General features: G+C 31.9%; 1 protein-coding gene across 3 annotated transcripts in view; it reads left to right on the plus strand.

Annotated features, from left to right (window-relative positions):
* QKI (QKI, KH domain containing RNA binding) overlaps positions 1-5,983 on the plus strand; it is a 177,153-nt gene extending 171,170 nt beyond the window's left edge. For all 3 annotated transcript variants that reach the window (XM_051998075.1, XM_051998072.1, XM_051998073.1), the window contains exon 8: positions 2,872-5,983. In XM_051998075.1, the coding sequence (XP_051854035.1) occupies positions 2,872-2,888 (17 nt within the window). In that variant the 3' untranslated portion in view covers positions 2,889-5,983. The remainder of the gene's footprint in view (positions 1-2,871) is intronic.
* Positions 5,984-16,883: the final 10,900 nt, after the last annotated feature.

A 16,883-nucleotide genomic window follows, 5' to 3' on the forward strand; every position in this document is an offset into this window, starting at 1 on the left:
GATAAATGATAATAATATTTATTTAGCCTCATACTTGTATACAAGTTACATATAATCATATCATTAAAAAAAATACAGCAATATCTCAATGGTGAACTGACCATTCATGAAAATAACTAATATAAAATGTTTAATAACTAAAAAATAGAAAACAAAAAACCCACACACAGATATATGTCTACTTATCAAAACAAGGCCTTCTGTGGAAAACAAAGTGTGACCTTTATTTTTCTTTTTTAAGGAAAATAGTTTATTTTGGAGCTTTATTCTTATTGTTAGAAAACATTTCATGTAGGATATAAAATGTTTTTAAAATAGTTTTTCTAATGTAAGAACACTATTTGTATGTATGTCTCAAAAATTTTTTCTTAAACTTGTATTTTAAAACCGTAAGTACTGGCTTACATGATATTCCTGAACCTTGAGGTGGTTGATGAGTAGATTTAAAGGAAAATTACAGTGTTATTTGGGAATTGTCAACACATTCCATGTATAGCAGTTTTGTACTTATATATGTATTGATTTAGTTTTGTTAATGATTTAATTCAAAATGCAATGTCAGCAAACCGAAATACTAATTTTTAGTACACCACTGTAGTGTCACTATAAACATATGTCAGTCATTGGGTCTAAGGACTATCTCTAAAATAACTCAGATTATTTTATGATGCTACTGTACACTGGGTGGGTTTTGTTTTTGTTTTTTGGTTTTTTTTTTTGTTTTGTTTTGTTTTGTTTTGTTTTTGGTTTGGGGTTTTTTGTTTTGTTTTGTTTTGTTTTGTTTTTTGGTTGGTGGTTGTATTCTTTTATTTTTAATCCACTGTATAGGTTTAGAGGTAGTATAAGCATACATATAAATGCAAAGAAATTCAGCTCTTGGATATGTCAAACTGTGTTATCCTTATAAGTATACTTTTTGGAATTGGTGATAGTTTGACAAATATAGTTTTACTAAGAATAAGACCCAACTATAAATAAAACAAAACTAAATTTGATTCCTATAATAGGCCGACTGACTTTTAATTGTAATGGATTGTAAATGGTGTTGCACACTTGATAAACCTGTGTGTACTGTAGAAGGCCAGGGACTTGGCAGAGGATGTGTCCCAGGTGTACTGGTATCATTAATTGGTAGCTTGTATTGGCTATATACTCTACAAAAGATAATGCCAAGAACTTTTCTGTTTTTACAGAAATCTTCATTCATTTAATTTATATAAGATGTAATACCGTTTAATCAAAATTATAATCTTTCAAAATGCTTTAAGATTCTGTATTTCTAGAATCTCTGTAAGGTGGTAAAAATTGTGCCACATTAAATATTTATTTTTTTTCTTTGTTCTTGGAACATTTGTTTTTAATTTAAACAAAATCCCAATTAACAGAATTTCGAAGAATTTCAGGGACGATATGGTCACATTAGCATAATGATTTTAATGTTTATAAATTGTATCCTAAATGGTAGACCATAGAAACCATTTTAATTATATGAAGGTAAATCAGCCCATTATTTAGATCATTTAAACTCTTATTATCTGTGAACATTATACCTACTGGATTTCATTGTATTAAATGGCACAGATCTGACTTTGCACTGATTATATTTTTCACTTTCATCTCCTCTGCCTTAGTCATAATGGCAACAGTACAAAATACTCTATCAAACCTCAGAATTTGTTAGATTTTAATTAAGCTGTTGAATAAGTCTTAAAAAAAATCATACTACTGTTAAAGTGGACCAAGTTTGTTGAAGCAGAATGTGATAGAGAATGATTAAGGAAGGAAGAGCTCAAGGACATTGGGAATGATAACTTTTCCACTTGAGAATTTTTTATGTTTTACTGTAATTTTGTTTTTGTTTTGTTTTTGCAAAAGAAAATAGTATTTACAGGTGGCTTCTTTTAAAATATAAAAATATAAAGCAGGAATGTATATGAAATGTCAGATTCTATTGTATTTGCAGAGTATTAGCTTTGAAATTGAATAAAGAGAGCTGTTTGTAGTTTTAAAATGCCATATTAGTATCAATTAGATATTTCCTCTATTTTTTGATGTATCTAGAGCTTTTTAAGTATAGAATTTAAAATGGCAGGACTTTACAGTGTTTACATGCAAGTGCATTTTATAAGTGTTCTATATGTGTAAAATAGTATTTTCAACTGGAAAGTACTGGCTTGAGCACAAGGCTTGGCCTTTTCCTGGTTCCCATGATGATGCCTACACTGCTAGACTACAGTTTAGTACTGCTTTGTATCATGAGGCCAAGAATTTCCATGTTGTTTGTAAATAGAATAATTGAAAAGCAATAAAAATTTTATTGAACAAAAGAAACCTTGTTTGGCCCAGAGTTTATGTTTAAAGTGTTTATAGAAATTATAAATTCTTTAAATTCATTTCTTTTAACCACCAGTTATTAATAATCACATTCATCATTAATAGTCGCTTTAATGCTTGCACCTGGGGAAGTACTAATGCTTAATAGCAGTCAGATACTGATAACTGCACTGACTGTTTTAAAATTCTTTTACCAAGTTCCAAAACCTATTCATTGTTTTTGTTTTTCAATTTCCTTCATTGACTGCTACTAACCATTAGTTATTAGTTGTATTTTATTTCTATTTTCTCCTGTTAACCAGTTTTGTGGGAGTGGGCTCTTCTTCATATGTTCAAATCATGATATAAGATGGTCATGATTTTATTGCATTCTGTAGATGGTGTCAATCAGTTTGTCAGAATTAAACATGCTTGTTTTTTTTTTAATTAGTTGTGATTAGTTTTTCATGTTGTCATTAAGCCGTCACTAGCTGAAACTAATCTCTTCTCTATCTTTTCTTTCTTTTTTTGTTTTGTTTTTTGTTTCTAACCACCCAGCCGCCACCGGCAACTAACCTATGACCTTCTGACCTCTGAACTCTTCACCCAATGATGACCTGACCATGCCTGCCTGCTGATCAGTTAACTGGTAATCGCCTTTGCTTGCCTGTCATCAGTGCAGCGAGCTGAGGCACTTGTCCGTTCGTCTTACCATCTAACCAAACAAAAGACAAAGAAATTGTCCTCCAACTCCGCTTTTTTTCCCCCTGTTTGGGTGAAAGTGGTTCTAGAACCTGCACTGAATAGTAGTAAAGCAATAAGGTCCAATCCATCCCTCAGCACTGATCATCCTTTTGCGTTTCGCCCTAAACGAACGGTAAGAAGGCCTCTCTTAAGAAATGGAGACGAATGGCCCTTAACTACCCGATGACAGAGGCAGTTACTGTGAGAGACTTCTAGGAATCCTTTTCTTCTCATAGTGAAGTCAAAGCTCTCTCTCTCTCTCTCCCTCTCTCTGAATGTACTGTGCGATGATGCATCATGCATGAACCTTTGGTCAGGGATGTCATTGGTGAAGTGATTTCAAAAAAGTATTCAAAATTTGACATGCTGTTTAGTCACTACAGTGCCCTCAAAGGGCAGAAGTTGCAGCCTTTTTTATATTGCCTGCCAAATTTGATGTAGTAAAAGAAAGTGTGCCATGAAAGAAAAATTAACAAGGAATTTTGAAAACTAATGCAAAGAACAAAACTGCAACACTATTTTTTAAAAAAGAAAAAAAAAAATCTGAGTTAAAATTACCGAGCCTGTGTTTTACACCTCCTTAAAAGATTATATGAGAACAAGGTACATGCATTATGTGTCACATTACTGGGCAAACTGTTCAAATATTTTTTTTAAACCTCCCTGTATAGAAAAATCATTAAGGATGTAAAAGCCATGCTTGCCTATTTGCTGTATACATGTAATGAAATTGTAGATAAAGTGTAGTGCATTGAAACAAATGAACAAAAAAGTAGATACTTTTACTATACAAGGGTGCTGGTGCAGAAAAAAAATATATATTTTTGGAAATGTAGCATTTTATACTTTCAAGTGTTATAAAAAAAAAAGAAAAAAAGAACAAAGAAACCCTTTATTTCATTAAATGATTTTTTCTGGTGGTTGTCAAGAAACAAAAGACCAAAAGAGCCTTTTTGTCTTTCTTTTTTATTTTTTAAGTATTGGAATAAGTCTAAAGAAAAGAAAGTGCCTTATTTTCCTTCATGGTCATTTAGTCAAGTGTCTCCTAAAATCAGCTCCTCCCTCTGATAACAAGTGAATGCATGCCGCTCCGCCCAGTGTGTGAGAAGGTGAGGGGGAAGACACATGAGTTGATGGTTTGAATTAAAAGATATTTGCTATGTTACCTTGATGCAATTTGCCAAATCTGATACTGTGAAAAAAAAAAATTTGATAACTTTTCTATCTTATGCCAGACTACTCATTCATTTTTAAAACATGTTCATTCTTTTAAACTCTTAAGTACTTTTGTTTCATGCACTTGCTCAACCCAAATCCAAAGGATCTGAGACAAAAACTGTGTTATTCTCTTTCTCACTATCAGATTAAAAGAAGTAGAGTGCTGTTTTGTTTTAAGGGGATGAGTTATATGTTCTTAATGATTGAAATAGTAGTGACTTTTATTTCACAAAATAAAGCTTTGTGAATTTTAGCAATTTTTAGTCCAAAAGTTACTTAAAACTTATCCAAAATTTTATAGAATTTCTATCTGCCATGTCAGATAATTTCTGATACAACTTTTTCATTAGTTCTAACTTTCTTTGCTTTTCACTTTTAAAAGAATGTTAGAAATTAGCATTAATTTGCATATAAAGGCTCAACTATATATATCCGTTTAAGCTTCCTAATTCAGGTGAAGTTCAAACAGTTGGCCTTGTGTAATAGTTGAAGCAATTTGTGCACAAAGCTGATTTCTAAATACTTGAGTGATTATTCATTTTTTAACAACCCAGTACCAGACATGGCAAATTAATTATCAAGTAACATTGTGTTCCCCAACTGATCAACTCAATCCCTCTTACATACCTTCACAGCTTTTAAGTCAAAGGTCAGCAGTAAAACTCAGTAAGCACCTGCATGGTGACCTCATCTATCACCTTGTCTCACTTGGAAATGATTTTCAGTTTATTTACTATGCAATAGACATTCATCCCTTTGTATTCAGCTAGCTTTTGTTTAATGTGCTACTGCTTTGTCTTCCTGTTACATATGCAATATTTTGATTTCCTTACACTATATGCTGTGCCATTTTGATTTTTATTTTGGTTGGTTGAATAAACTTGCGACACTCAAAATATTTGAGGAGAGATTTGCTAAAATGATACCAGTATTTGTTCCAGTTTCATCTCAACTATGATAAACCTGGACATTTTAGATGTTTATCAAAGGTCTTTTATTGGGAAGAAAGTAAGTGTATGAAATATATGTGTGACATTTATGAGTAATGTTTGCTCTAAACAAACTTTTGAAAACTTAGTTGACGCAATTTTGGATCAACTAAAAAAAGCATGACTTTTGAAATCTCTGAATGCCTTGGTTCTCAGTATTATCATTCTTTATTGAATTTATTTCTTATTAAAATATGTAGTTTTAAGACTTTTTTTCTGACAGTATTATGTAATTTTTTTTAGAGTGGGTAGATGGGAGTGTCGCTTGTATGCTACCGTACAGCTGACATGTATTTTGTCTATTCTTTATTATCTTAGTAGTTTCATGCTATGTATGTACCATAACCAACCTATTGCCTATGAGAAACATGTAAGATAATGTATTTACAGCCATTGTTACAAGTTTATAATGTATTTTTCTATCTTGTTTTATATGTATGTTATATAACATTCAAAAAGAATTTTTTTCCTGATTGAGAAAAGGATACAAAATGCAAAACCCACAATTTTGATAACTGAAAATTGCCAATTGTTTTGCAGTACTTTATTATATTGAGAGTGTTGTCTTTCTTGGGCTTTTAGTTAGCTACTGAATGAATACATTAGACACATTTGGGTTTTAGTTGGGATTTTACATAGCTTGCATTTTAATTCTTTGGTTCTTTGCTGTTTCTATTAACCCATAGCATTATTTTAATAAATGTTATAATACCAACCTACTAACTCTGGACTGTGTCTGTTTATTAACCTATACATGTTTAATTAAAATCAATAAATAAATAAAGACAGAAGAATGTAAAGTCTTGAATTACTGGACTAACCCTGAAGAACGTGACCACAGATAACACAGCGTGACTTGTTTTTTTATGTTGTTTGTCAGCTGACAATTTCTGCACACTACTGTTAAGTTGGCTTTGGTTATTCTGGCCTTTTTCCCTTGGGGGTAGATGCCAGTAGAGATGGGAACAAAGGAGTATCTTCTGGAGGCATTCTACTTGTAGTCTTGTCACTTGGCCTTTCAGCATCTGCATTACTAATTCCACACTTTCTTATTTTTCTTCCTCCAAAATAATCACTATCTGCTCACAGCAAAAGAGCAAAGAAGCTCAGTGTGATGATATACCAACATAAACCAGTTTGATTCTTTGTTGAACCATTTCCTCTAGCTTCTCTATAAGGAGCAGGTAATTGTTAGTGGTCTACACTAAAAAGCAAAGAATCTGGTTATTGCTTAAAATTTTCTTAATACTTGTAAAAAGTTGATTTGATGTTTTTCTTTTGTAAAAGCTTCAACAGTGTTAAACTTTATTATTATAGTTATAGTTATCTGTCATTATTAGCTCAGGGAACTACAACCTACCTAAAGCCAAAGGTTATTGATTATTTCTCATGAGGTGATTGGCAGACATATAAAAACAGCAAACAACTTTTTAGATACTCCAATTGGTGTTTTTTCTAGTTTTCTTTCCCCTTCTGTGTCCCACCCTATTCCTTCCACTCCTTTAAAGAATTGATTAAAACATGGAATTGAAGTGGGGGGAAAATTAGCATTTAAAAGTTGTATTTGGTGAATTGTCCATGTGCAAATTGTAAGAATTGTGAAAGTTATAACTATTTTGTTTATATAAGTTGCAATTTTATTATGCCCACTTAGATTTATGTACACAAATTATATGCAATGAGACCACCTGTTAATCATATAATTTTTCATGTGCATCTTTTTATTTCACAGATAATGCTTGTTTTTCTTTTCTGTGAAAATATTTTTCTAGGTGATAAATTTCTAAAAATGAATAGTTGCATTTATAAAAGCAGATTTATTTCTGAGAGTTGTAAGCAATTAACCACCTGAGTTCCAAAAAGGAATTTGGGGGGGGGGGGGGGAGTAGAGGAAGTTCCAGAGAAGTATTTAAGGAACAGGTGGCCTAGATTGATGGAATAGGTTATGGCGAAGGCAGTCTATTGGATAAAAATCCGAGTTTTTTAATAAAAGAAATTCAAGTGGTTATAATTTATATTGACTAATTATAAAACAGGTTTTCACTGTGTTTTTTTCTTTTTAATTGGTTATATATAATGGTAATTATATAGATGTAGCTCTAGTTTGCTGCTGCTTACAAAAGACATTGATGTTCTTTTCTTTAAATACCATAGAAGTTTAGCTATAGAACTTGATTTACAAGTTTATTCTTTGTGGTAGTACCTTGTCACTTATTTTGAAGGGTTTCTATGAAATTGATATGTACATACTCTGGAACCCTCATTATAGTCTCATCTCACCTTCAGGTACTACTTAAGGTGTAATTACTGTGATAGAACCAGGTTAATAGGTACAGCAGCTCTTGATTCCCTGTAGCTGAGTTTTGCTGTTCTTTCTTGGCAAAAGATTATCATTTGGTCAAAAATCTCAACTCCTGAGGCAAAACTCTGGCAACATTTATTGTAAACTTTTTTGTGGGAGAAGCTCTAAAAGGCACTTTTAAAAAGATTGAAATATTTTGCAGATCTCATTTTTAAAGTCAGTTTAAGATAGTTGTAGAATGTCATCATACATAAAACTGATAATTTAAGGTAAAATTAATGGTAATGAAACATCAGTTATCAGTTTGACAAGTCACCTGGAAGTTTTGAACTTTCAGTTAAGAAGTTTATTTAATATAGTTAATTAGAAAAGAATTAGAATTTTGTTTTCCTTAGGACAGATGTCAGGAAATATATCAAGTGACTCTGGATATTCATTAGTTTAATTATAATAGTTTAAATTACTTATTTTTAAACTATCTGTGCATGAAACCAAAATTTGTGTGTGTGTGTGTGTGTGTGTGTGTGTGTGTGTGTGCGCGCGCGCACATAGTTTTTAAAGAGTTTTTTAATTACTTTTCTAGTACATTGAATGATAGATTTATCTACTTTGTACCATACCAAAAATAATTTAGCAGAGACCTTCTTAATATATATTAATATTTTATATGCAGCGGTATTAGGTTTAGCAGACTTTGATTGGCTGATTACACAATTCCAAAAAGTTAACATTTTAATAGGGCAAAATATACTTAAGAACAAAATATACTTAAAATATACTGAATCTTTTAGTAAGCTGCCTTATGAAATTTTTGGACTGTTTTGTAGGAAGTTTTTTTTTTTTTTATCAAATGTATGTTTTAGCATATGTGTTGCCAACATTGAGGGATCATGTAAAACCATGCTAATTTTCTCTTATCACAATTAATAAAAGCTTTCATTTTAAAATGAAAATTTTCTTAACTGGTTATAATCAATTCTGTATAACACCATGGAACAAATTTTAACACATTCCTATGGTGCATTTTATTTAACATTTTACCTAGCATGTTTATTTTCACGGCAAAATGTCTTATCAGGATAGCATTTTTAACAAAATCATGTACAAACTTGGTACTCAATGCTGAATCAAACTGGTTAACCTAAGCACAAAGCTTTCTTTCCTATGTTTCTGCTGCACTAATTGCCAGTGAAAAAGTTCAAAGTAGTGGTGGGTGGTATGTGCAGCACTGTTGACAGTATTGATTCCTCATTGCTGACTGTTTTTCTGTGGGGGAAAGCTCCCAGGGCAAAAGTTAACTTACACCTAAAAAGTGCTACAATTAACGATATTACCAAATATGTTTTATGATTTATGTCATAACAACTTATGTGAAAATTTAGTTTTATTTATGGAAAATGTATATGGTGGTGGGAAACGAATATTCCCAATACACATGTGAATGGAGAATAATACATGATTACTGTACCTAATGATGTGCAATAAACCAACTGGAACAGGTGCATGTGCTTTATCCTCAAAAGCCAGTTGCAGGCTGCAGTTAGTTTTATTTACTGAAAAAAAATTTTTTTTTAATGTATCTGAATGTCAGAATAAAGATTGCACATTTTAACTTTAAATTTGCATTTAATGCTTTTAGTAATATTTGAAAAAGAACTTAGTTTTGACCTAAAAATCACTGTAATCTTTGGTATGATTTCAGTGAGTAGAAAAGGAAATGAATAAACACACACTACAAATGGCTTAAGTTGAATTTGTTCATTCATAAGAGGTAATGAGTGTTTTGAATTCTAGTCCATTTCAAGAAATGTAGACGTAGCTTTTCGAGGGAGGAAGAGTCAGATCATGTATTGGTCTCTAAAGTAGTATAAATGGCAAGCTTGACAGCAATATCTTCAAACCTTAGCAACAATAACATCTAAAAAGCGTTACTGTTCCAGTGATTTCGTGGGGTGGAGAAAGAATCAAGAGTTTTATTTTGGCATATGTTTCCAAACAGACTTTCTTTTGTTATTTAATTCCTATTTCAGTTTACTAAAACATTTTTCTTTGTTTTTATCATTTTTAGGTATCGTCTCCCTCCTTTTATTTACTACTCACATAACACTTGATCCATGTTTTCTTTTCTTCATGTTTTCATGGTCATTATTCTTCATGACAGAAATTATTATAGGAGAGCTCTAGCTATATTTACTATTCAAAGCATATAATAGGAAGCCAGACTTTTAATATTTGGATTATGACTGAAAAATTGATAGTTTTTTTTAATTTAACAAATTGTAATAATGTGCCATCCTGACTGATATGATTGTACTTTAAATTTTTGTTTAAATTTTTCTTCATTATATCATAATTAACTTTGCGTCTGGCAAGCAAACTGGGTAAAAACTATACATTATATTATTTCAAATTTACCTGCACACAGATCATTTAAAAGCTAGTCTAAAATTCAAAAATAGTGATAATAGTTTTTCCTAAACACATTTTTGTGAAAGTTGTTTTAATTAAAATTAAACCTCTTCCAGCTAAAATTACTTCTTATTACATGTTATAACATGTGGGTTTTTTTATTTTGTTTTAGATTTTATTGCAACATGTCTTATTAGTATATGCATTCTTTTAAAAAGCAACCATTTTATTTCATAAATTTAGGAAGTAGGTATTTTAAAATAAAACTTATGAAACTTATTCTCTCTTAGTCCTTGTATTGTTTTATGGTCTGTAGCATATGGATTCTTTAGTTGGTAATTTAAAAAAAACATGGAATGGGGGTGATAAGATATCAATCTGAAGAATAGACAACTGTAAAATAAATTGCTAACTTGCAAACATTGCATTATTCTACTAATGTAATATTTTAGTGCATAGAAAAGAATGAACCTGTAGAAACAAAACTTATTTTTCACTGTGGTTGGAGTAATATTCTAAGATGAAAGGAAATACTTGATTTTGTCCATTGTGCTTTGTGGTCAAACACTTTTTTTTTCTGCAATGTCTCCTAATAGCTTTTGCTATATGTATCTATATGTGTATATACTTACAGATTGTGTGTTTACATACATACAAGCACAATGGAAACAAATTCGCACACTTGAATTCCATTTCCTAGCTCTTTTTTAGATTTCTCAAGGTATTTTATCTGGACCTTTCTCTTTGTTTCATCATCCCCAGTCTTGAGTTTCTTGGAAGGAGAACATTTATCATATAGCTTTATATCGATGTTATTAAGCATATTGCCTCATTTATAATTATAAGCATTTAAATATAAATTTATTGTAACAAAAGGTGTTTTGGAAAGTTGAGAGATTTAAATAAAGGACCAAGAACATAGTAAGCATAGACTATAAATAATATAAAACATTACAGTCAGGAATAATTAAGGGTTTTCTATAGTATTAGCTGTTTACTATGTTTCTAAAGCTCTGCCAGGCATAAAAGAAGAAATGAAAATTTTTAATTAAGGCATTTTGAGACAGTGGGACCCCTTAGGTAATTCGTTAATCCAAGCTATTTATTTTACCAATGAGAAAATTGGTTGACAGAGAGATAAAATGATTTGTTAAAGTTAAGACCACATCCAGTACTTACTTGGGCTTTTTGATTCCAAATCTTCTATTTCAGTTGCACCACAGTGTTTGGTCCCTGCCTTCAAGAAGTTCACATTCTTGTGATACAAAATTTTTTTTTTAATAATTTTTTATTGATAGAACGCATGCCAAGGTAATTTTTTACAGCATTATCCCTTGCATTCTCTTCTGTTTCGATTTTTCCCCTCCCTCCCTCCACCCCTTCCCCCAGATGGCAAGCAGTTCTTTACATGTTGAATGGGTTGCAGTATATCCTAGATACAATATATGTGTGCAGAACCAAACAGTTTTCTTGTTGCACAGGGAGAATTGGATTCAGAAGGTATAAATAACCCGGGAGGAAAAACATAAATGCAAGCAGTTTATATTCATTTCCCAGTGTTCTTTCTTTGGGTGTAGCTGCTTCTGTCCATCTTTGATCAATTAAGGCTCTCTTTATCAAAGAGGTCCACTTCCATCAGAATACATCCTCAAACAGTATCATTGTTGAGGTATATAATGATCTCCTGGTTCTGCTCATTTCACTCAGCATCAGTTCATGTAAGTCTCACCAGTCCTCTCTGTATTCATCCTGCTGGTCGTTCCTTACAGAACAATAATATTCTATAACGTTCATATACCACAATTTACTCAACCATTCTCCAATTGATGGACATCCTTTCATTTTCCAGCTTCTAGCCACTACAAACAGGGCTGCCACAAACATTTTGGCACATACAGGTCCCTTTCCTTTCTTTAGTATCTCTTTGGGGTATAAGCCCAGTAGAAACACTGCTGGATCAAAGGGTATGCACAGCTTGATAACTTTTTGAGCATAGTTCCAAATTGCACTCCAGAATGGCTGGATGTGTTCCTTGTGATACAATATTGAACAAAATAACCAATAAGTGAAGTAATGCAGAATTATTGATGTATGATCAGGTACTATAAGAAGGAAGGGTTTGGAAAGCAGTATAGATCAGTCAAATGAGAAATTGTTAGTCAAATTAGATTTTGAAGAAGTTATAATAAAGAAATGAAACAAATTACAACTTAGGTAATGGGGTGCAAGTTGAAAGGAAAAAAGGCATTTTTTTGTACTGACCACAGGAGAAACCTCCATGGTGCTTGAAGATACAGCGATTAGTAAAATAAGCAAAATACCCCTTTGGCCAGGAAATCAGACTCTAAAAAAGAAAATTAAATACTTTTTTAAGAAGATTGGATGGCTCTCCTAATCTTCACTGCCTAATATATACCAACTTAAGAATGGCAATAGGTATTCAAATGAATTAAAATTATAATAAATATTTATAAGTAATGTTGAGAGAAATTTTCAATATTAGTTAACATAGACTACCAAAGTACTTGTATTTCCATAATGCTTTTCAAATAAAGAGTGTAGTGTGCTTTCTAGAGCCCCCAAATTGAAGTACTAAATATATGCTATGAGGTGCCAAAATATATTATGCTTTCTAAAGCCCCAATGCTGGGGTGCCGAAAAGCTGGACTAGCTCTCAGGAGGATCTCAGGACCTCCTGAGTCCTTGGTCTTTGTAAAGAAAGCAGGAGACCCACAAGGCTGGTCAAAGATGGAGTCTTTATTTCAAGTCTCCTAAATTGGTACTGTTAAATCAATACAACACACTGAGCATGTGCCAACTATAGAACCATTATATCACACTGCAAATGTTAATTAAGCATCCTCCTGTTGGTATGTAAATGTCTCTTTAAGTGTCCCTTGCTTCAAGTAGAACACAGGTGGTTCCGACTTCCCAGGAAGGGTGAGAGGTACCAAAGGGAGGATGGGGAGCTGAACCAGATATTGTCAGCAGGTTCCCTATGGGTTAAAGGGTCTTACACCCCACCCAGAGTTCCCCCAATATCTGCGACCTTCTACAAAGGAGTCCAAAGGATGAGTACATAGCCATTGAACAAAGGCTAGGAATTACAAAGATCATTATAAAATGTGAAGGGAAAGTCATTCTTAAATTGTATATAAATTCCCGGATTTCAAAATTGCAAATTTCCTATTAGGACTCCTTAATCTGTGCCTTTGGAAGAGGAGACAGAAAGGAAAAATAGGCAATACAAATTAGCCTAAGCCTAACATACTTGGATTTCACAACAGCTAAAACAACTACTTGGGAATCACTGAAAGATGTAGGGAAGAGGTATAATAAATTGCAAGACCAGTTAAGAGATATTCCTTTTAATGTTTTGTAGATTACCCCCAAAATTTAGACTTTTCATCTGTTCTCACTGTCTTTCTAGTTTTATCAACATTACTTTTTAAGTTTTGAATAAGGATAGGTTTGAAGTGAAATCTTGTAAAAATTGAAGCATCAATGCTTTATAATCATACTTCCAGTATTTAATCTATCCAGATGCTTTTCCTAATGTTATTTACTTTATTGTCATTTCCCCTCTCTCACATAGTGTAAGTTCAGGTGTAGGAATTCCACTTGCTCTGTAATGCAAATAATCATCATAGAAAGGTTGTAGAAATATCATTCCCATTTGTTGCTCTCCCATTCTTATGTATAAATGCTCTCAAGAATATTGGCTTAAGTTTTTTGTCCATCTATCTTTATTAGTTTTTATCTTTTCCTTAAAAGCTTTTTATTGTTTTGTGAAACTAACTTTTTTTAAAAATCAATCTACTTTATATTTTTTAAGTGAGCCTATGATATAACTAATTTTTTAAAAGAAAAAAATTCCCTAATGTGTCAATTTCTTTCATTTGTTTTCCAGGTTTTAGTCAAGAGCTTTTATTTAAATTGTCTAGATTTTAGGATTTGTTATTGCACAGTACCTTTCCATTTTTGCCATTTATTGTAATAACACTGATTTTAAAACATTTTTTCTGGCTAATTAATGGCCTGACTGCATATCTTCAGTTATTTCTGAAATTACATCCTGTTAGTAAGTCATTTCCACCTATCGAAATTGAGTCAGTATTATTTGTTGTAATTTTTCAGTTTGTCATGTACAGTATTTTTTTTTTTTTTTACACTTTTCTGGAAGAAAATCTTGTTATATAAGCATTGTCTTAATGATCTCCAAGAGTTTGGTCTCTTTAATTTCTTTATCCCAAAATTTCTTTTCTAACATAATTTTCACTGCTCTGACTGTCATTACATTGAAGTCATTAAACATCAAGGTATATGTTAATTTAGTTTGATGAATCTTATCCGTTTTTTCATAGAATTTGTTTACTTCATTCTTTGCAAAATCTTTTGATGTGTAGACCAAAACTATCTTCATACTAATGACTTGCTTATGATCACCATGAATTTCATAAGACGCAAGATAACCAATTGTCCTATAAAATTATTTTTTGATCTTCCATATAAAATGATACTAATGCTGTCAATTGTCCCAGGAAAAGCTGTGACTTACCATTCTATTTGAGTATAACTTATCATTTTTCATTTGTAGCTATTAAAAAGAAACAAATGCAAGTTTGGTTTTTAGTGTAAGCTGCACAAACATGGAATTGTGTCAAGTTGTTGGTGCTTGAGCAGAGTTCTCATTTGGATTTTCCAAATCCCATATGAAGCTTTGTAGTATTCTCTGCTTTTTTTTCAACCTCTCTGCATCAGTACAAAAGGATGTTAAAGCTTTGAATCATGTTGTATTTTTTCTATTTTATAAATCTCAGTAGCTAAAGAATTCATCTGGGTACCAACATGCTTACTATGAGCCTCTATACTTACATACATGATTCCTCAGATAGAACATAGATTCATCGCTATTCTAGGTTGGTAGAGCCTCCAGAACTTGTGCTCCAGTTCCAGAAATCCAATCATGGCTAGATGTAAAGAGACACAGGACCACAATTTTGTAAAGATACTAAATGGTGCCTAAAATTACAAATAACAAATTTCTTCCAAAATATACTTGTATTTTTAATCTTTTCACTCAGTAAGGTGAAAATACAATTTATCTTTAGGATCCTTGTCCTTTCATATAGCTTCAGTGGACCCTACTGAGATTGCTTTCAAGTAATAGTGATTTGTAATCCTTTTTTGTTTAAACATCAGTTTTTCACTATTTTTTATCTACTGCTTTAGCCATCAAAAGCTCTCCTTTTCAAGAAGTCTATGGGGAATTCGTGTTAGTTTGTATTTAAAGATAAAACCACTGGTGAAAGACTATAAATTGAGAGCCTTCAGGATAATTATTCTCTATACATCAAGTAGTAAAAGCCAGCAGGAATTCTATGATTTTTTTCTTCACAATTATGTCATGAAGGCCTTCTCACAAAAAGTATTCTAAGTACTTTGCATATACATGGGTAAATGTCATATACCTGATCACTTGCCTACTCCATAAGTATCACAGGCAAATAAAATCTAGATAATTTTTTTTTAGTTTTGTTTCAGTAATATTAATAAAGTTTTCATAAAGCTGGTCTTTTCTATACGGTCTCTACTTGCAAGGCGTGAATTATATGGAATCACTTTGTAATTACACAAGATTGGAAAATAAACTGACACAAAGTCCTTTAACAGAAATGATAGGTGATTACCAAAGAATAGTAAAACATGAACATGTAAAATTTATAAAGTATTAGCTACGTTATTTTTGAAAAAACATTTTGAGTGTGTATTAATCCTGGAATTCTCAATCAATAAAGGAAAAGACTAGAACAAAATGTTCTTAAATCTGAGATAAGACATCTCTGGACATCATTATACTTGGAACTTTATCCACAAAGTTCAAATGACTCCTTTTTTGTGTAGCTTGGAAGGTTTATGCTTATTTTACAAGTTATAAAGCTGTATAGTCGGGGAGGCAGCATGGTACATGTTAATTGGAGTTCACATGAATCCAAAAGCCATCTTTGGTGTTAATTCCCATTGATCCTGGGTTTCCTTATTATTTATTATAGTTGCCTTCCTTCTGTCATTCCATGCATTTTATTTTATGCATTTAAAAGTATTTTTCTTAGGGTTCATTAACTTCACGGAGCTGCCAAAAGAATTCTGTCCATTGTAAAAAAAAATTAGGAATTTTTGCTTTGGAGAATTCAGTTGGTGATAGACTTTACAGAATAACAGTTATTTTAAAGACAATTTTCCAAATTAATTTCTTGTGAGCATGCCTCTTTTTTGTAAATAAATACTTTGCTAACTAAATGTTTAGCCCAAGGTGTGTGTGTGTGTGTGTGTGTGTGTGTGTGTGTGTGTGTGTGTGTGTGTGTTTTAATCTTGTTTTGGCTTTTATCCAACATTACTGTTTATGTAAGGATAGTTAGACTTTAAATGTAAAGGATTTCATCTTGGTTATACCACATTCAGAATGTAACTCCATATTGTCTTGGATAAAATTAGCAAAGGAATATCTGAACTAAGGAGAAACTCAAGTTTAAATTCTACTTTTGAAACTAGCAAATCAGCCTCTCATTGGGCTTTAATCTCAGCTTTGTAGTAAGGCCAGTTTGAGGTCATTGTATGTAAAGTGTTTGTAAAAATATAAAAACGCTATGTCAGACATGCACCAACACCTTCCAGTAATATATGTTCTTAGAAAGCTGTGCTAAAGATAGGAGGTAAGATCCATCTGAAATGACTGCTACTCTGATGCCACTAAGATGTGCCTACCTTGTGGAATCTAAACAGGCAATTTCTGTGTTCAGATGAGACAGAAGTTTGAGCATTCAAATGTATCTTTATTTGGTAATTAAGAGGAATAAATCTTTATAAAAGCATGGAATTGCTTAATTTATAAAGTCTTAATTTACAAA

This window comes from Antechinus flavipes, chromosome 4, assembly GCF_016432865.1.
Source record: "Antechinus flavipes isolate AdamAnt ecotype Samford, QLD, Australia chromosome 4, AdamAnt_v2, whole genome shotgun sequence".
NCBI classification, from domain to species: Eukaryota; Metazoa; Chordata; class Mammalia; order Dasyuromorphia; family Dasyuridae; genus Antechinus; species Antechinus flavipes.